Consider the following 20,517-nt stretch of genomic DNA (forward strand, 5'->3'; position numbering starts at 1 on the left):
AATGTCTTCATATCTAACTGGCTTTAGGGAATACAATGCATACATCCATAAACAAACACAAAATATTTATTAAATGTATTTGAATATATTAATCCAGTTTTCTGACATCTTGAACATTAAAACATTGCACAAATGATCCTATATGGAGAAATATTAGTGACGGATAAGGTATAGTCTAGAAATTGCAAGATGAAAGCAAAGAACGAATCCTTCACGTCGAAGCCGAGTCTCTTCTGGTTAGGTTTTCAAGTGAATCCTGAGATCTGTTTTCAGTCCTGAAAAACAGACAAACAGATAAATAACCAAACAAATCAATACATCACCCCCTTTGGCCCAGGTAGAAATAATCTTCCCTTTTAAGTCTTACCAAATTCGTAAGTGCGTGTTATTTTATGCCATACGTGAAGCTCTTGCGAGCAAAACTCTGGTTTTTCCATGAGCTTGATTTGTCCACAAACACGCCCATTTTTGACAGGATGGCCGGTGGAATAGGATGAGTGTTGCGTGACACATACAGCTTTTTCAGACTTGGATTAATAGGAGTGGGTTTATATTCCGTGCATGACTTTCCAGTCAGACTCGGAGCACATTGCACTTCCACTTTGTAGAACAGCTGGCCGTGCTGCAGAGGACAGAGATCGGTTGTAACTCCAGAAGTCAAAAGTGGCTCACATTCTCCCAACAGGTCATCGTCCCACTTGCTGTCCTCGTCCCAGACTTCAAATCTGAATTTGGTAATTGATGAGACATCCTGCGTGCCCAGGTCGATGACAGTGGCCCAGTGTGGGTTGTTGTTGTTATAAATGACAGGAGTACGCTGAGCCACTGTTCCAGCAAAGTGCACCTTCACATAGCCATCTGTAGCTGTGGTATGGTCCCCCCACAGATCAGTGGCCCGCTGTACTGTTATGATGACCCGTGCCATACCTTTACGAGCTGGGCAGCAGTCTTGGTTCACGGCGGGGTCATTGTGGCACTGGCAGACGCAGGAATCCCTCGAGTCACTCTTAATCCCAGCCTGACAGCGAGCGCTGCAGTTTCTCCACAGGCCTTTCTCCAGGATGTAATGGCTAATGGCAGAGCGCAGGTTTTTCCGGGCTTTGGCTGTGGCAGGAAGCAACTCATGAAGGGAATTTAAGGAGTATGAAATGATATCTGGATTTTTTGGTAGGGTTTCCAGCCATTCCTTGTAGGCAGCTGGATTTTTTTCCGCAGAGAAGAGAAGGTCTGTGTCTGTGGTATGCCCACCTTTTATATCTGTAAACCTGCAAAAGAGGGGACTATTTCAAACAGATGTGCCGAAATATTAGCTGAAAATATTAGCGTGAGTTGTTAAAGGGTGAAAACAGATAAAACATTTCAGGTAAAGTGAAATCATGTAGTTTAAAATAGACATGCATGTGACTGAAAGTAGCCTGGCCAAGCTGGACAATGCAACATCACATAACCTCAGGAACGACTAAACAAAGCACTGGAGGTGTTCACTCGAGCTCCCGCCTTTCCCATTACTTGTCTCAATCCAATCAGTCATTGATGGGGGGGAATATTGGACAGGACGTTTTGATGTTGTTGTTGATCAGTGTGTAATGTTCTCTACCTGTCATTGAAGAGGTCGGAGAAAGAGTTCTTATTTTCCAACTTCTCTGAAGCTTTCTGGCAGTGTTTTGTTTCGGCTTTTATTGTAGCTTTAATGCTCGCAGACGCCTCAGCTTCCAGACACAGCTCCACCTCCTCCAAGCTGAGTCCCTGCAGGCTGGCCTGACACTGCTTGATGCTGGTCACAGAGTCAATACTTCCTCCGAGCTTTACCTGGGATGATACATGAAAGACATATAAAGAAAAGTTTACTTCCTTTTACAATGCCAACTTTTATTGATTAGATACTGTGTTTACATATTTTCCTTTACCTTTGTGATGTAATGGGTACCGAAGTTGTCAATCAGTTTGTAAAATCGTTGTTTGAATTCTGGGGCGTAATATTTGGGAAGATCTTTCACTGCTTTCCGAAATTCTGTGTGCAGCTTTGGAGTATTTGACACTCGGTAGCTTGTTCACAGAGAGAAAAGACAGAAAGAGTATAAAACAAGCGTGTGACACTATCGCATTTATTTCATAAAGGGTGGAGTTCCTTACCTGTAGTACTCACACGACACACTCTGGCTAGTGAAGCTGAATTTGTCACTCTTTGTTTTCTCCATGGAGTACTCTGCCAGTTTAGAATTGGTACCAGCCAGCATAACAGAGCCACTTTTGTCATTTATTTCAACTTCTAGATCGGTCTTCCAGTTGTTTTCAACAGAGGAGACGCTGGAACTGACAAGAGACTCGCTGGATTTGTGAAGTTTAGTGGAAACTTTGGCGCTGCAGGACTGCTTTGCCCTCCAGTCCACCACTGTCAGGGGTAGCTTTTGCTTTATGTTCTCAAGATAAGGGTTGGTACACAGCATGCATGTTTTATCTTTGCGTTTCCACACATTCATGTTGAGCACGAAGGCCCCTTTACGTTCCATTTTGGTGATGTCGAAGCCTTCTCCGGCCAAATTGATGCCCGGAGCAAATTCTGCATCGGCGCACTGTTTCGGTGTCCCTTCTGTGCACGACTGAAACGTGCAGTGAGGGAGGGACAGCAGGAGGCCAGCACAGATCCAGATGTTCACCTGAAACATGTTGCTGCTGATGTGGACGCTAAAAACAAACAAACAAATGAAGGTTTTCAGTTAAATAGAAACAAGTATGTTTATTAGTACACAAAGAGTTCCTTCCAGTTTTTAAATTCTAAACGAGACCTGACACGATATCAAATCTTCGCTTAAAGAAAATGAACACTAACAATGTAACTGCAATAAAACAGCACATGCAAATTAATGATAAATTCAAGAAATATTTTTCAAGACAGAGCATGAAAAATTTGTCTTACATCTTCCGTTTTTGAAAAATTAACTAAACTTAAAATGCAAGTGCAGAGAAAAGAACAGCTACACTGACAAGATATCGAGTTTTCCATTTTTAAACCAGAAGAACTCTGAGACTGCAAACCTCCTCACTCTCTAGGCAGTATTTATTCTTTACGCTCACTGAGTCACAGCAGCAGTTGGGGAAACCTTGACTGAAACTCTCCAAATCAATCCAGAGCTTTCAGTCTCTCTAAAAATCCTGAATCAGAGACTCCTGTTTGTACACTGTTTAATCCCCAATATTTCAGTCAAGATAAACATCTATCATCTATAATAATGCGTGAGCCCTCTTCAGATGTGTAATTGTGCATTCGGTCACTTCTCTAAGGCCTTTTTAAAGTATTTCAAAGCTGATTTTTTTTATAGCTTAGGACTACAACAGCATTTGTTGTTGAAAAGTTCCAGTCAGGTTTTTCTCCTACATAAAGCATATTTGGTGGCTTCAGACAAGATAGCGTTATTTTAATGTTGCTGGATGTTACTGGTGCTTTAGTAGTCTGCAGAGCCCTGTGGTTTAAAATCTTATCATCAAAGTGGATCAGTTTCACTTCTGACTGATTATATTACATCTTGCTTTGAGACTTCTTTTTTGTGGTCTACCTCAAAGCTCTATTTAAGTAAGGACCAATTGTTTTATTTCAGTACACTTCGACTTGCATTTAGTTTTAGAAAGTACTAAATATATAAATAAGGCTGGTACGTTTGTAACAAGGTCAGCTATGATGTTTTTTGGGGGTTGTTATTTTGGGGGGTAATATAAAACTTTTGATCTTTTAAGAGAAAACTAAGGATATAGATCTGACTTTGGCTCCAAAGATGTTAAATTTCAGAGCACTGAAAGTTTCCTTTAGCTAACTGAGAATGAAAGAACCCTTTTCATATTAGTCGGCCTCTCGGGTTTTGTGAGTAGTCCAACCAACATTTCCAGCATTTTAAAATGTTTCTTCACAATTGACTGGGAGTCAGCCTAAGATTATTTTGAAATAACACTTTTAAAAACTAATTGTTGTGTTGCTTGAGGTTTGCTAAGAGCCGATCCTGATTTTATTATTATCGTGGGGTTTTTTTTATACACATGGAACAACATTGATCGGCACAAGTATGTTTTATCCCAAAACTTTTTTGATGTTCTGGGCAAATTCTCCTGCAAAAATATAGAGAACTGTGTAAAAGTCTTAAGCGTTCTATATATTTTCTGTCCCTCTCTCCTGTTCGTCATGTGGTTAGCTCTCGCATTACAAATTCCTCTGTTAAATTTCTGATGCTTTCAAGTTAGTTTTACCTCCTTATAACGATGTGGATTTACTAACAAATCTTTTTAAGAACTCTTGTCTCTCTACTTTAGACAATGTTTGTCCTGTGAAACCAGATTAGCTCCTCTTTCTAAGCCGTCCCCCTGGATAAATGACAACATTTGCTGTTTAAAGCGTTCCTGCCGCAAAGTTGAGCAACTATGGAGGAAAACACTCCTCTCTTTCACGTAAAGGACCTTTTAGTTGCATTTAACACTTCAGTTCGTGATGCGCGGGCTGCCTATTTCTCAGACCTAGTATCAACGAGCAGAGGTAACCCCAAGGTACTTTTTGACACCATTAGTGATATTGTTGCTCCTGCTCCACCTGCTGTTTCAATTACTTCGAATTACCTCGAATGAAGATTGTGAAAATTTTCTTTCTTTCTTTGTTGAAAAAGTTCATAATGTCTGTCTTGTCTGCCCCAACTCCACCTAGGCCTGTTCTTTTAGAAAGATTCTTACCTGCGTCCTTATCTCAGCTGCTCAAATGAGTTAATTCGATGAAAGCGTCCTCCTGCTCTCTTGATATTTTAGCTGGATCTTTGTTTAAAAATGTCTTTCAGTCTGTCGGTCCCTCTGTGCTTACAATTATCAATACCTCATTGGTTTCTGGTGAGGTCCCTGGTTATTGGTTCAAAAAAACCTAAGCTTGAACCTTGGTGACTCAGCTCTGACTTTGGACACTCATGCTAATTTGTTGGTTCGCTCCAGTTTTTAACATTTAAAAATATTGCTAAGCTGAGTCCCATTGTATCACGCTCAGAACTAGAAATGGTCATCCATGCATTTGTCTCATCTCGTTTGGATTATTGTAATTCTTTGTCCACGTGTTCATGTAAAGCCTCTGTGGATCATCTGCAGGTTGTTCAGAACGCTGCCGCAAAGCTTCTGACCAAGTCTTCTAAATACTCTCACGCTACACCTCTGCTGATCCAGTTGCACTGGCTCCCCGTAAAATTGACTTTGACATTCAGGGCTCTGCATGGACCTGCACCAACCTATATCAGAGATCTTTTACATCCGTACATCCCCAGCAGGTCCCTGAGGTCAAGTGATCAGGGCTTGCTGGTTGTCCAACATACGAGGCTGAAAACGAACGGCGATAGAGCGTTTGTAACTGAGGCCCCCAGACTCTGGAACTCCCTTCCTTTGAGCCTGAGATCTGTGGACTCAGTTGTTTCATTTAAAAAACAGCTTAAAACTCATCTTTTTAAACTTGCTTTTGGTTGATTTTTACTTTTATATTTCAGCTTTTCTGTGAAGCACTTTGTGATTTTTATTTTGAAAGGTGCTATACAAATAAAATGTTACTTACCTACTTACAAGGAGCTAAATATACAGTTCTTCAGGCTTTCTGAAGGTCTTTCAAAGGTTTTCTTTGGACACTTGTTGCTTTCACAGTGGTTTTCAATCAGTCCTTGTACCCCACCAGTTCCTAAGGAATATTTTTTTATTGCAACATCTGTTTTTGTCTTAAGTACTGCATTTCCATGTATGTCTGCACGTACTTCAGTTTCATCTACTTATTATTTTCACAGCAAACTATAAAGAGGGGTCGGCCAAGACTTTTGCACAGTCAGACTGCAGACGTGATCAGACGTTATCTGTTGTGGCTCTTCCACCTTGTGGCATCCTCCTTACCCTTTGATCTTTTTTTTTACTGCATTGGATTTTTTAATAACCAGAATTATTGTATTTTTTCCTCATTAAAGAGCTTTTGAGTCTCCAAACCTTCTATGACGACTGTGGTTTAGCACTTTTTGCGCTTAAACGAGCTCCGTGTTGCAATGGACTTGAGTTACACATAGCAACTCGCTGAACATTTAAATGCATTGCTTTCAAAGATGCAATATGACTAAACTCTACCACACGATTACTTCTGCTGCAGAACGCAGAATGATATGACCCCCCCCCCCCCCCCCCCCCCCACCAGCACACACACAAATACACATATTGCTGCATACATTCAGTGAAGAAAAAGATCATATCGATGTAAGCACATAAGCAAAGACTCACCTTCAGCTTGATGGTTCACAGTGCAACTGTGAAACTGACAGCAGTTAGCAGGAATACCAGTGCTTAATGTATAAGAGTCACAAAAGCAGGGCATGGGGGTGGGGTGAGGGGGTGTGGTATGAAGTGACAGTGGTCTTTAAAAGAACAGAGAGGAAACAAACAGTGCTTTAATAGCTCTATCGGTCTTCAGCTTACCGAGCACAAGGGGGAGGAGACGATGGTCTACAGACACACTTGCACAAGTAGTGACAACATAAAAGCTCGACTGGCTTTCCAGTCAGTGAGGAACCAAAGACCACAAACCTATCATTTCTCTGAAGTGGTGGGAGGGAGTGGTGGGTTCCTGAGAACCAAGGTTTCTTTACTTTGTACAAGTGGCGTGGTCTCACAAAAGCTTATTACAGGAAACAGTTTAAGCAGCAAATACTGACAAAGAAACACACATAATCTGTAGAAAGAGAAAATGAGGCCTCATACAGCATAAGAGTATTTTGAAAAGACATTTTATTTTGCAGTAATTAAAAAAAGTAAATCTAAGTTGCACAAATATAAAAAAGAACAACTATTAAACAAAGGAAACCTATGAAATTCAACAGCACTGCATGAAAAATATCTAACTGTGAATCCTTTTCATTCTCTCACTACCTTAAGGAATGGGAGTCACGCTATAAAAATGGCCGACAAAGCAACTAAAATGAATAAAACAGGCTAGCGCGTGTTATAAGTGCCTCTACATAAGAAATAAAAATGAACACTTGCTAAAATAATGCATATATATGATTTTTAATTAAGCTTGGATTTCAGCTTTAATATGATCAGCTGCAGTGATCATAATGAGATAGCTCATGCTTTATTACCAGTGGGCAGAAGTATAACCTTTACTTTGAACTGCTAAAGATGTTGTCACAGACATATTCACTGAAAACTAAAGATATAAAATATGTTTTCTGATCTTTTGTTCAGCCAGTTCTTTCTTCACAGATGTATTTGTTTTCTTTTATCATCAGTTGATAGTTTCATATATCAGTTGGTGGGGTTGTGCTAATTGGTGATTCTAAATTGCACATAGGCATGAATGTGAATGCAAATGGCTCTGTGAAAGACTGGCGACCTGTCCAGGGTGTAACATGCATCTTACTCTAAACCAGCTGGGATAGGCTCCAGCAGCCATGGATGAATGGATGGATTATCAATAGATATTTAATATGGAATACATTGTTCACGATAAATTTTTCTTTCTTTCCAAAGCTTCAATAGAGTCTCATCCAGGGCCAAGAATCTATAGTTTTTTAATTATTGTTATCATCAATATTGTGATATGTGGTTTAAACTAACATAAATAGAAATTTGCTGATACCTTATAGTCTTCATCACATCACACTATTATTATATCATACTTGGGACTCTCGGTAGTAATGCTCTGATTTTTCCATGAACTTGATTGGTCCACAAACACACCCATCTCTGACAGGATGGCCTCTGGAATAGGACGAGCATGACGGGACACATAGAACTTCTTCAGACTTGAATTCATAGGTGAAGGTTTATAGTCCGTGCACGACTTTCCGCTCAGACTTGGAGCGCACTGCACATCCACTTTGTAGAACAGTTGGCCGTGGTTCAGATTACAGAGATCCGCTTTAACTCCAGCAGTCAGAAGTGGCTCACATGCTCCTAATAGGTCATCATCCCACTTGTTGTCCTCATCCCAAACTTCAAATCTCAGTTTAGCTGATGAAATATCCTCTGAGCCCAGGTCGACGACCATGCCCCAGTGTGGGTTGTTGTTGTTATAAATGACAGGAGAACGCCGGACTTCTAATTTGTTGAAAATCACCTTCACGTATCCATCTGTAGCTGTGGTGTGGTCGCCCCACAGACCAGAGGCCCGCTGTATTGTTATGATGACCCGTGCCATTCCCTTACGAGCTGGGCAGCAATCTTGGTTCACGGCAGGGTCATTGTGGCACTGGCAGATGCAGGGATCCTGTGAGTTGGTTCTAATTCCAGCCTTACAGCGATCAGTGCAGTTTCTCCACAGGCCTTTCTCCAGGATGTAATGGCTAATGGCAGAGCGCAGGTTTTTTCTGACTTTGTTCGTGCTAGGTAGTAACTCATGCAGAGAGTCCAGGGAATATGACACGATGTCTGGGTTTTGTGGTAATGTGCTCAGCCATCCCTTGTAGGCTTCTGGATTTTTGTCCGCAGAGAAGAGAAGGTCTGGCTCTGTGGTATGACCACCTTTTATTTCTGTGAACCTGTGGAGGACAGAGTTGCTTGAACAGCTGCGACAGAAAGAAATCATAACAACTCTGGAGGAGTCAGTCTTTAAAGAGTTTAACTCTGAAGCCACCAGAAACAAGGCATAATATAGCTGTTAATTATTATGGTTTAGATATGGAAGAACAAGTCTGACACCTCGCTGGGGTTAGAAGAGATAACAAATCAGAAATATCTGAGAAAACTTTTACATACCTGTCATTAAAGAGGCTGGAGAAGGCAGACTTACTGTCTGTCTGCTGTATATCCTTTTTGCAGTGTTTTGTTTGAGTACTTATTGTAGCTTTAATACTTGCAGACGCTTCAACTTCGAGGCACATCTGCACTTCCTCGGCACTGAGCCCCTTAAGGCTGGCCTGGCACTGTCTGATGCTGGTGACAGACTCGATACTTCCCCCCAGTTTCACCTGGAATCAAATAATCCAACACAATTTGCATGTGTTACTCAGAAATGACTGACACAATTTTGCTGTGTTTCAGGTGCACTGTTGTTATTGTGGTTCACCTTGGTGATGTAGTGGGTCCCAAAGTCATCAATGAGTTTGTAAAACTGTTGTTTGGTTTCTGCGCTGTAGGTTTTGGGAAGTTTTTTCAGAGCTTTGCGAAATTCTCTGTGCAGCTTTGGAGCACTGGACACTCTGTAGCTGATTTCAGAACAAAAATTAAACATCAGAATTGCATTTCAGCATTTTTATCTTGATAACAAAGAGACAGCGCATCAGAGTACTCGTATTCTTACCTGTAGTACTCGCAGGACATGCTGTGGCTTGCGAAGCTGTACTTGTCATTCTTGGTTTTCTCCATGGAGTAACTCGAGAGATGAGAATTGGTACCAGCCAGCATCAGTGATGCACCTTTATTCCCTGCTTGAAGATCTAGATTCACCTTCCAGTCGTTTTCAACAGAGGAGACACTGGAACTGACAAGAGACTCGCTGGATTTGTGAAGTTTGGTGGAAACTTTCGCGCTGCAGGACTGCTTTGCCCTCCAGTCCACCACTGTCAGGGGTAGCTTTTGGTTTTTGTTCTCCAGGAAAGGGTTGGTACACAGCATGCATGTTTTATCTTTACGTTTCCACTGATTCATGTCGAGCACAAAGGCTCCTTTACGTTCCATTTTGGTGATATCAAAGCCCTCCCCGGCCAAATTGGCTCCCGGAGCAAATTCTGCATCGGCGCACTGTTTTGGTGTCCCGTCTGTGCACGACTGATACGTGCAGTGAGGGAGGGACAGCAGGAGGCCAGCACAGATCCAGATGTTTACAAGAAACATGTTGTTACTGAGCTGGAAATATTCATTTAATGAGCCTGTGTCATTGAAAGCTGAAAAGGAAAAAAAAAATCAAGGTAAAAAAACAGACAAGTGAAACGGTTTTAAGCAATGGTAGAAAAGAAGATCTGAAGGCCATTTCTAACATCTTAAATCATCATACTTGTTTTCACAAGTCCATCATGGTTTTCAGCTTTGAAATTAAACACTTGAATATTTACTTCTTTTTATTTTGAATACGTTCTTCTACCTTATTTAGCACAATATTGCATTTTAATTAACTTCATTTATAGCCCACATAAGATGATGTCTTCTCAAAACAGTTAACTTTATGACTCAAACCAGTCAGCTCTTCAGTTGAGGCTACTCACCTTGTCTCATGTGTTTTCGCTGCACGCCAGCATCAGACTGAGAGCATCAGTGCCAGAATGTCGCCTTATAAAGACAAAGAAAAAAGGCTGAACATAACTGATGGTGTTACTTTGTGAGAAAAAACAAATACAAGTAGGGGGGTTTAGACTGGTCTAACAGTTGCCACAAAATGAACCTGTTATTTTTCTCATGTGGTTGTGGACACCGATCAAAGGTGAGAAGAAAACATTGTATCTGTTGCAACTCTTTTAACAGTTAACGGCTTTAAAACTAACACCAGCTCCTCAGAATGGAGAAAGGTGGGTTTGGGGCTGTGATATGAACTGAGTTAAAGAGTCTAGCTGATGAAGGTGTAATTATAATGAGTTCCAAAGATGAGGTGCAGCACAGCTTAAGGCTCGGGCACTGACAGTGTCAAGTTTGAAGTGAGGCGTCAGGAAAGCAGATGAACCTGAGTGAAAGGCAGAGGAAGGGGTGCAGGGTTGAAGGAGGTTTAAAAGACATGGGGGTGCCAAGTCAGTGAGAGGTTTCAAGTCACACTGGGCAACAGTCTTGGTGCCACGTTGAGTGGAAGCTGGATGAGAATGGGAGTAATATTGTCTGTAGTCTTGGTTTGAGTGATGACGCTTGCTGCAGAGTTCTGTACCATGCGGAGCAAACTATGGCGTTATTTTGGGAGGCCAGAGAGAATGGCATTCCAGTATTCCAAAGAACAGGTGATCAAAGCATGAACTAGAAAGGAAAAGGATGAAGTCCTGAAAAGTTACAAAGATGGAGAGATCTCACTGATAGAGAGTATTCTCCAAAATGACTCAAAGACTTCTGACACTATGTGAATTTTGTACCTGATATCCATCTATAGAACACTATAGAACTTCACTTTTATTGCCAGTGGAATTTTAGCTGATTGACTGTGACCCCACTGATGATGGCCTGTAGGAAGGAGGTGAGGACAGGAGGGGGAAGTTCTGGGTTTAGTAGAATAGTACATTTGTGTGTCGTCTGCATAAAAATGTATACCAAAATGATGGACGACATCCTTTTGGTATACGTTTTTCTGTCAGTTTTCTGTCAGACAGGTAGGATGTAAACCACTTTAAGTGCTGTGTACTTATTTTCAGATGTTCTAACTAAAGAGCTTCAGTGCTGCTTGTCAAAACCAGCACTGAAGTCAAGAACGATGAAGATGGTGAGAAAGCCAGCATTGAATGTGAGCTGGAGGTCACTGGTGATTTTAACAGGAGCTGGTTCAGTACTGTGTCGAGAATGGAAACCAGACTGAAATGACTCATAAAGGTTTACTACTGATGCTACTGTATGTTCCAGAACGTTAAAGAAAAATGGGAGGTTGGAAATGGGTCGATAGTTGGTTAGGTTCAATTTTTGTAGTTATGATCGGTTACAGTGTAGGAAGATAGTCTTTGATCAAGGCAGTTGGAAGGGCATCCAGTCAGCACTCTGGACAGGTTGCCAGTTTGTTGAAGGGCTAACGCACGGACAGAAAACCATTCATACTCACATTCGTACCCACGGCCAAATTTGAATGACCAGTTAACCTAATACATGCATGGGTTCGGACTGTGGGAGGATGCCAGAGCACCCGCACAGGTGGGGAAAACACAGAAAGCCCCCATCCAGTCAATGGATTCGAACCCAGAGTCTTGTTGCAGTGGTGCTAACCAATATAACACCATGCCTCACATGTATTTGTAAGAACGAATAAATTATTACTATTCTCAACTCTAGACCAGGAATTTTACACTAAGAAACCAGCTTCAGTCTTCCGATGATATGTCGAATGTTTTTTCCGTATAACGGAATTTGTTTCCTCATACCTAGATTTATTATGATTAAAATAAATCATAATACTATTAATACCACGTCAGTAGGAATAAGAGGAACTTACTTTTTCATTATTACAGTCTTTATTTACGACAACTTATTTGCATATCCCACAATCAGAAAGAGAAAAATCAGAAAGATATATATTTTTAAATATTTCTTACTAGTGGGATCTCAAAAAAATATAAAAATAATTTGTAAATCTGTATTCAGGTTAAGAATATATTATTTTTTTAATCTACTGAAGGTAGTTCAATGAAGCAGAAAAGAACCAAAAGTTAAAAATCTGATTCTAATTTGAAACCAAAAATATTTTAAGATCAGATTTGTACCATAAAAACCATCTTTCCTTCTATCTTTGCTTTTCAAATAAAGTCAGTTGAATCATGAAAAGTGCTTCTGCAGAATTTCAGTAGCCCCAGATTTTCAGGCTCACTAATTTGGTCAGTAGCCTCAATGCATACTCTAAAGTCGAGACTACTCACCTTCTCTTGTGTACTCTTGCTTCACACCTGCATCAGACTGTGAGCATCAGTATCAGTGTACTGTGTTTTAAAGACAAACAAGAATGATCGAACATAACTAATGGGGTCGTGTTGTGGAAAATAAAAGTAGGGGGCTGGTTTAACAGTTTGTGACCACAAACTAAACCTGCTATTTGTCTCATGTGCTTGTGAACAACGGGCACAGGTGTGAAAATATTATGCTTTATTTCTTGCAACTGTTTTCCCATGTACAAAATGTTTCTCAAACCAGTATCTGATTGATATTAACTGAGAATAAGTTGGATGCAAGGTAATAGAAAACAGAATAAAATCAGTGTGAAGGTCAAGTGTTAAACAGATGTTCAGACAGAAGCGGAACTGGGTGAAACATAAAGAATTGTAATTAATAAGTCATATTGTTTCTCTCAATTCTGCATTTCGTCAGAAAAGAGTCATTGTGAAACCTGGACCACATGATTAACATCGCATGTGGCCTTCACAGAGGTGGGGTTGTAGTTGCTACATGCCACAAGGTGGTCACAGTAGAGTGGGTTGAGAGGTAAGGGGTGGTGTAAATTGTTCAGATCTTCCACGGTTCTCGATCATGAGGGCTTTACAGGACGTCACCTGCTCCTGAGAACTCAAAGTATATCCTTTAATTTTGTGCAGTAATAATAGCAAAGTTGGCCCAATGATGACAGTAGGCTGGAGGCTATCCCAGCTGTCAAAAGGCAGGATACGGCCTGGAGAGGTTGTCAGTTTGCTGCAGACAGAAAACTATTCACACCTTCGGTGGCTGTACTCAGGGGGTAGAGTAAGTCAACAGCAGGCCTAACTATCAGAAGGCTGGTCCCTGGCTGCTCCAGTCTGCATGTCAAATATCCTTGGGCATGACATTAACCCCAGATTACCGTCTGATAATTCCATCGGAGTATGAATGCGTGTTATTGTTAGATCAAAAGCACTTAAGCGTATAGGAAAAAAGTGCTTGCATGAATGGGTGAATGAGGCATATTGTATAAAGCCATGTTCCACAATTCTCGAGAAAGTAAAGTTATCTTTCCTACTGACACAGTAATACCTATTTTCATTTTTTTTCACAAAGTTTGTTCTACATTCTAAAATACAAGGTTGTATAACCTACTGATGATAATTATCTACATTATTTTATATTATTCTAGAATTATGCATCAGCAAACTGAGCATCATAATGTGGCATAATGGGGCAGAAGGGTGACTGAAGTGACATTGGAGATGGCATATTTGTTGGTGCTTAAATATCCTTGAAATCCTTGGTGATGCCACAAGTCAAAAGAGATCTTTCAACAGATAGAAAGGTAAAAGTAACTTAAACACTGACTTGTTGCAATGAAGGTATGCAGAAGATAATCTATGATCTTTGAAGATCATCTGCTAACTAAGAACAGGAATCTGAGGCTACAATTCATACAGGCTAACCTCCTGCTGATGGTGTAATATCAGGATATTTTCTTGGCACACTCCAGGCACTCATCTCAAACAGGTTCCTCAAACAAGACAATGAGTTCATTGAACTGAAATGGCATCGATAGTCAGCATATTTCAATCCAAAAGAAGACCTTTGGAATGTGGTGGAATGGGAAATTTGCATCATTAATCTGCCTTTGACAAATTTGAAAAATTGTGCCATAGTATTTCATCAGTATAGACCAAATCTCTAAGGAATGCGTCACATACTTTATTGAATCTTTGTTATCAACACAGCTCTGAAGGAAAAAAGGGGTCCAACCCCAAGCAAGCAAAGTGCAAATGTTCCAATACATTTTCCATATGTATGTATGAAATATATATATATATATGTACATATGTATTTATACATAACAGGACATGTGAAACATATGTAAGTATGTAACCGCAGTTCATTTTGAATGAGAAGGCACCACTCTGAGTCATGGTGCTTACCACAACAGCTATTTATGAATATGTACACACCCTTAACCTTGGTGAAAGATGCTACACAGGGTTAGGTCGCCTCGTCAGGCGTTAAAACCAGATGCAAGTGGGTTGAAAGCCACCTAGAGTGAAGCAATGGCATCCTTCCCAGCCTACATGCTGCATTAGGCCCATTTAACTTTTTCTTCTTTCGGCTGCTCGATTTACTCATTACAAACTGTTTCAACTAACATCAAGACTAAAATAAAAATTTAAAGATACCTTTTTGTCAAGTGTTGTGTGAAGTGGGCAGGATTGGAGGACCCAAAATGACAAAAAGCAGTTTTATTGCTGTACTATAGAAATACAAAACTAAACTGGAAGGTATTGGAAACTAGACAACCAGGCAGAACACACAGCTGAGAGTAAGGGATATTGGGGGGCGGGACAGACCCTAAATACAAGAGGGAATAAGGGCAAAGAGGAAACACCTGGGGAACACGGCTGGCAACAATCTAGCAGACGACACAGGGGGCCGCTAAACTGAACATGATGCACACCACCAAGTAAAACAAGAATCACGCACACTGAGACACAGACTGACAGAACCGGAGAGGGCGAGGGACAGAGAGACACACACATAGAAACACGAGTGGGAAAGTAGAGAACCAGGCAAACATGAAGACAAGCCTGATTTAATGGGGGCAAAGCTGAGGGAAGGACACAGAGACAAGACAAAGACATCAACGGGACCATATACGTACCAAGACAACCTAAACTAAGAATACTGAATAAATTCAAGAGAGTAAGCAAACTAAACTAAAAAACACAAGATACAAGGCAACTATAATGAATAAACAAGACTCAAAACTGTATTAATTGAAAACACTGGGTCAACCACCCAGGTATCCTAACACTTAACTACTTAGCGAAGCCAATTTTTCTTCACCGCATCACACTATCATACTCGGGACTCTCGGTAGTAATGCTCTGATTTTTCCATGAACTTGATTTGTGCACAAACACACCCATCTCTGACAGGATGGCCTCTGGAATAGGACGAGCATGACGGGACACATAGAACTTCTTCAGACTTGAATTCATAGGTGAAGGTTTATAGTCCGTGCACGACTTTCCGCTCAGACTTGGAGCGCACTGCACATCCACTTTGTAGAACAGTTGGCCGTGGTTCAGATTACAGAGATCCGCTTTAACTCCAGCAGTCAGAAGTGGCTCACATGCTCCTAATAGGTCATCATCCCACTTGTTGTCCTCATCCCAAACTTCAAATCTCAGTTTAGCTGATGAAATATCCTCTGAGCCCAGGTCGACGACCATGCCCCAGTGTGGGTTGTTGTTGTTATAAATGACAGGAGAACGCCGGACTTCCTTTTTGTTGAAAATCACCTTCACGTATCCATCTGTAGCTGTGAAGTAGTCCCCCCACAGACCAGAGGCCCGCTGTATTGTTATGATGACCCGTGCCATTCCCTTACGAACAGGGCAGCAATCTTGGTTCACGGCAGGGTCATTGTGGCACTGGCAGACGCAGGCATCCCTCGAGTTGGTTCTAATTTCAGCCTTACAGGGATCAGTGCAGTTTCTCCACAGGCCTTTCTCCAGGATGTAATGGCTAATGGCAGAGCGCAGGTTTTTTCTGACTTTGTTCGTGCTAGGTAGTAACTCATGCAGAGAGTCCAGGGAATATGACACGATATCTGGGTTTTGTGGTAATGTGCTCAGCCATCCCTTGTAGGCTTCCGGATTTTTGTCCGCAGAGAAGAGAAGGTCTGCGTCTGTGGTATGACCACCTTTTATTTCTGTGAACCTGTGGAGGACAGAGTTGCTTGAACAGCTGCGACAGAAAGAAATCATAACAACACTGGAGGAGTCAGTCTTTAAAGAGTTTAACTCTGAAGCCACCAGAAACAAGGCATAATATACAGTAGCTGTTAATTATTATGGTTTAGTTAATGGAAGAACAAGTCTGACACCTCGTTGGGGTTAGAAGAGATAACAAATCAGAAATATCTGAGAAAACTTTTACATACCTGTCATTGAAGAGGCTGGAGAAGGCAGACTTACTGTCTGTCTGCTGTATATCCTTTTTGCAGTGTTTTGTTTGAGTACTTATTGTAGCTTTAATACTTGCAGACGCTTCAACTTCGAGGCACATCTGCACTTCCTCGGCACTGAGCCCTTGAAGGCTGGCCTGGCACTGTCTGATGCTGGTGACAGACTCGATACTTCCCCCCAGTTTCACCTGGAATCAAATAATCCAACACAATTTGCATGTGTTACTCAGAAATGACTGACACAATTTTGCTGTGCTTCAGGTGCACTGTTGTTATTGTGGTTCACCTTGGTGATGTAGTGGGTCCCAAAGTCATCAATGAGTTTGTAAAACTGTTGTTTGGTTTCTGCGCTGTAGGTTTTGGGAAGTTTTTTCAGAGCTTTGTGAAATTCTCTGTGCAGCTTTGGAGCACTGGACACTCTGTAGCTGATTTCAGAACAACAATTAAACATCAGAATTGCATTTCAGCATTTTTATCTTGATAACAAAGAGACAGCGCATCAGAGTACTCGTATTCTTACCTGTAGTACTCGCAGGACATGCTGTGGCTTGCGAAGCTGTACTTGTCATTCTTGGTTTTCTCCATGGAGTAACTCGAGAGATGAGAATTGGTACCAGCCAGCATCAGTGATGCACCTTTATTCCCTGCTTGAAGATCTAGATTCACCTTCCAGTTGTTTTCAACAGAGGAGACACTGGAACCGACAAGAGACTCGCTGGATTTGTGAAGTTTGGTGGAAACTTTGGCGCTGCAGGACTGCTTTGCTCTCCAGTCCACCACTGTCAGGGGTAGCTTTTGGTTTTTGTTCTCCAAGAAAGGGTTGGTACACAGGATGCATGTTTCATCTTTACGTTTCCACTGATTCATGTCGAGCACAAAGGCTCCTTTACGTTCCATTTTGGTGATATCAAAGCCCTCCCCGGCCAAATTGGCTCCCGGAGCAAATTCTGCATCGGCGCACTGTTTTGGTGTCCCTTCTATGCACGACTGATACGTGCAGTGAGGGAGGGACAGCAGGAGGCCAGCACAGATCCAGATGTTTACAAGAAACATGTTGTTACTGAGCTGGAAATATTTATTGAAAGCCTGTGTTATTGAAAGCTGAAAAGGAAACAATTTAAGGTGAAAAACAGAGAACTGAAGCAGTTCTGCAGTATATAGTACGTTCTGTTATTTCTAACTTCTTAAAACAACCTTCTTGTGCTTAAAGTCAATGATGGTTTTCATCTGTCAAATTAAATGCCTAAATATTCATTCTTTTTATCTTGAATACAACTGAAAATTTCAACTTCTGGGTGTCTGTATTCATAGCCCCTACAAGGTGATCATGAGTCCAAAGACGAAGCACAGCACAGCTAACGGTCCGAGATCCATGTTTCAAACGAGGACTCATTAGAGCAGTTGAAGCTCAGCGAAAAGCATAAAGTGACGTATCGGTGAAGGAGATCCAGATGATATGGGGATGCCCATTCACTGACAGCTTTGAAGGTGAGTAGTGAAATCTTGTATTGAGCAACAGTCTTGGTTCTACATTAAAGAATGGGAGCCTGTTAAGCTGAATGAGAATGAGTGCAATATTATCAATAGATTTGGTTTGTTTTGTATAAATAATATTTTTTTTAACCTGAATATAGATTAAAAAAACCCCAAAAGATTTATACAAATAAAATCTTTAAAAGAAATCTGTACTGAGGTTATGAAGATATTATTTCAGAATCTACTGAAGGTGTTTTAATGAAGTAGAAAAGAACCAGAAGTTAAAATATTTTGGTTTCAAATTATAATCAGATTTTTAACATCAGATTTGTACCTTAAAAAAAACATTGTTACTTCTTTTTTAAAACAAAGTTGGGTAAATTTAAAGAGCATGAAAAGTGTCCCTGCAGAGCTTCAGTAACCCCAGATTTTCAGGCTCACTAATTTGGTCATTAGCCTAAATGCATACTCTAAAGTCGAGACTGCTCACCTTCTCTTGTGTGCTTTTGCTTCACAAGTGCATCAGACTGTGAGCATCAGTATTAGTATACCGTTTTAAAGACCAACAAGAAAGACTGAAGATAAATGATGAGGTCATACTGTTGGAAAAAAAAGTAGGGGGCTGGTTTAACAGTTTATTACCACGAAATAAACCAGCTATTTGTCTTGTGTGTTTGTGGACACTGGCCACAGGTGAGAGGAAATGATGCTTCATTTCTTGCAACTGTTTTCCCACGTACAAAAACTTTATCAAACTAATATCTGCTTGGCATTAACTGTGAATACATTTGACACAAGGTAATAGAATAAAATCAGTGTAAAGGTCAAGTGTTAAACAGCTTTTCAGACAGAAGTGGAACTGAGGGAAACATAAGGAAATTTAAAAAAAAATGTCATGTTGTTCTTTCCATTGCATTTCTTCAGAAATGAGTCATAGTGAAACCTGGACCACATGATTTGCATCGCATGTGGCCTGCACAGAGGTGGGATTGTAGTTGCTACATGTCACAGGATGGCTGCAGAGGTAAGGGGTGGTGTAAATTGTTCAGACCTTCCACAGTTCTCATTAATGAGAGGTTTACAGGACATCACCTACTCCCTTCGAGTACTCCTCAGAACTCCAAGTTCGTCCTTTATCTTTGTGCAGTAATAATAGCATAGTTGGCCTGATGATGACAGTTCAGCCCTCATATAAAGTTGTCTGACAACTCAGGAGTGCAACACTTGAAACATTTTATAAGACACTGTATGCAAGTACACCTGCTGATCTGTGAAACCACTTTTACATTTCTTGGGTGATTTATACTATTTAGCTGTGGGGTTTTTTTTGTTTTGTTTTTTAAATTTTTATTCCATATTATAGGTTCATGCTTATCCCAACTGTCATGTGGCAAAAGCCAGTGTACAGCCCGGAGAGGTTACCAGTTTGTTGCAGTGCTACAAAACAGAGGGGAAACCATTTACGCTCTTATTCACACCTGCTCCATCCCCTCAGCTGTAGCTGAGGGGATGGAGCAGGTCATTTGGCAGCTCCAGTCTTCATGCCAAATATCCTTGGGCAAGATACTAACCTCAAGTTAATCCTGGATGCATGCATTAAAGCATGAACTTGTGTGAATGTTAGACAGAAAGCACTTAAGCATATAGAATTAGTGGGTTTACCTATTGTTACGCCTCCTCGAGGGCAGGAGGGGGTAACACAGCAACTCCAGAAACTCAGTACAAGTGTTATATGTTGAGACAAGTTTAATGGCAGCTTTCACACAAAAAACAATGACCCAAAAAATGTGGGGGAGAAAGGGACAGTTAGGTTGCACCAGAAAAAACACCAAAAAAGACAAAACCAAAACTTAGCTGAGCTCTTACCCTCGAAAAACTAGGAGGGAAAAAAAGTCCTAATCCTCAACTCAAAACAAGCTCAAAAATGACATGGGTGGCACCAACCAACTTACCTAATGTTTCTAACAGTAAAGATTCTACGCCAGTAAGTGTATGGGGTCTACAGACTTACCTACTCCTCTTTACTCCCACCACAACCTTCTAACAAAAGAAATGCACCAGAGAAGCTCTACACATGTGCCAAACAATTCCAAACAAGGAATAGAGACACGCCTCCAGCCACAGGTGAGTTTCCTTATCAGGGTGTGGACTCCAGGTTTGTCCATTCAAAGCCTCTTTCCCCTAATTAGCTGGAGACCCCCAAATTGACACCAGCCTGCAGTCTGTGTACCTAGGGAAATGGCGAGCAAAGGGAGAGGGAAAGAAAACATGCAAACTGCAGACACGCACCACTATCAATCAGAAATCATTCATCAAAGAGAATAATGTTTCACACATCAATAACTATTTACATTGTTTGCACAAAGTTTGTTCTGGATTTCTCTAAAATACCGGGATATATAACCTATTATTGTAATATTATTACTGAAGGATAACAGGTTTCTTCTATGTATTTAATACACTTGTTACTAGTGGCATACAAGAACAAATTGTCATTTTTAAATCTATACTCAGGCTACAAACTTTCCATATGTGCATATGAT

General features: G+C 40.9%; 3 protein-coding genes across 3 annotated transcripts; all 3 read right to left on the minus strand.

The window, feature by feature from the left end:
- Positions 1-385: 385 nt before the first annotated feature.
- LOC146634153 (perforin-1-like) lies at positions 386-6,358 on the minus strand. The gene is made up of 6 exons (XM_085352827.1): positions 6,265-6,358; positions 5,572-5,683; positions 2,134-2,685; positions 1,908-2,046; positions 1,598-1,809; positions 386-1,265 (listed from the first exon to the last, which is right to left on the minus strand). The coding sequence occupies exons 1-6, from the start codon at positions 6,356-6,358 to the stop codon at positions 386-388; spliced, it is 1,989 nt and encodes a 662-aa protein (XP_085208953.1).
- A 1,281-nt stretch (positions 6,359-7,639) lies between these two features.
- LOC146634154 (perforin-1-like) lies at positions 7,640-10,194 on the minus strand. The gene is made up of 5 exons (XM_085352828.1): positions 10,185-10,194; positions 9,284-9,866; positions 9,050-9,188; positions 8,740-8,951; positions 7,640-8,522 (listed from the first exon to the last, which is right to left on the minus strand). The coding sequence occupies exons 1-5, from the start codon at positions 10,192-10,194 to the stop codon at positions 7,640-7,642; spliced, it is 1,827 nt and encodes a 608-aa protein (XP_085208954.1).
- Positions 10,195-15,368: 5,174 nt separating this feature from the next.
- On the minus strand, positions 15,369-17,551 carry LOC146634155 (perforin-1-like). Its single transcript, XM_085352829.1, has 4 exons — positions 17,019-17,551; positions 16,785-16,923; positions 16,475-16,686; positions 15,369-16,251 (listed from the first exon to the last, which is right to left on the minus strand). Exons 1-4 carry the CDS (start codon positions 17,549-17,551, stop codon positions 15,369-15,371), a joined length of 1,767 nt encoding a protein of 588 aa, XP_085208955.1.
- Between the last annotated feature and the right edge of the window lie 2,966 nt (positions 17,552-20,517).

This window comes from Diplotaxodon limnothrissa, linkage group LG4 (assembly GCF_057381915.1).
Source record: "Diplotaxodon limnothrissa isolate DT_005_m linkage group LG4, D_limnothrissa_male_GT1.1, whole genome shotgun sequence".
Lineage (NCBI taxonomy): Eukaryota > Metazoa > Chordata > Actinopteri > Cichliformes > Cichlidae > Diplotaxodon > Diplotaxodon limnothrissa.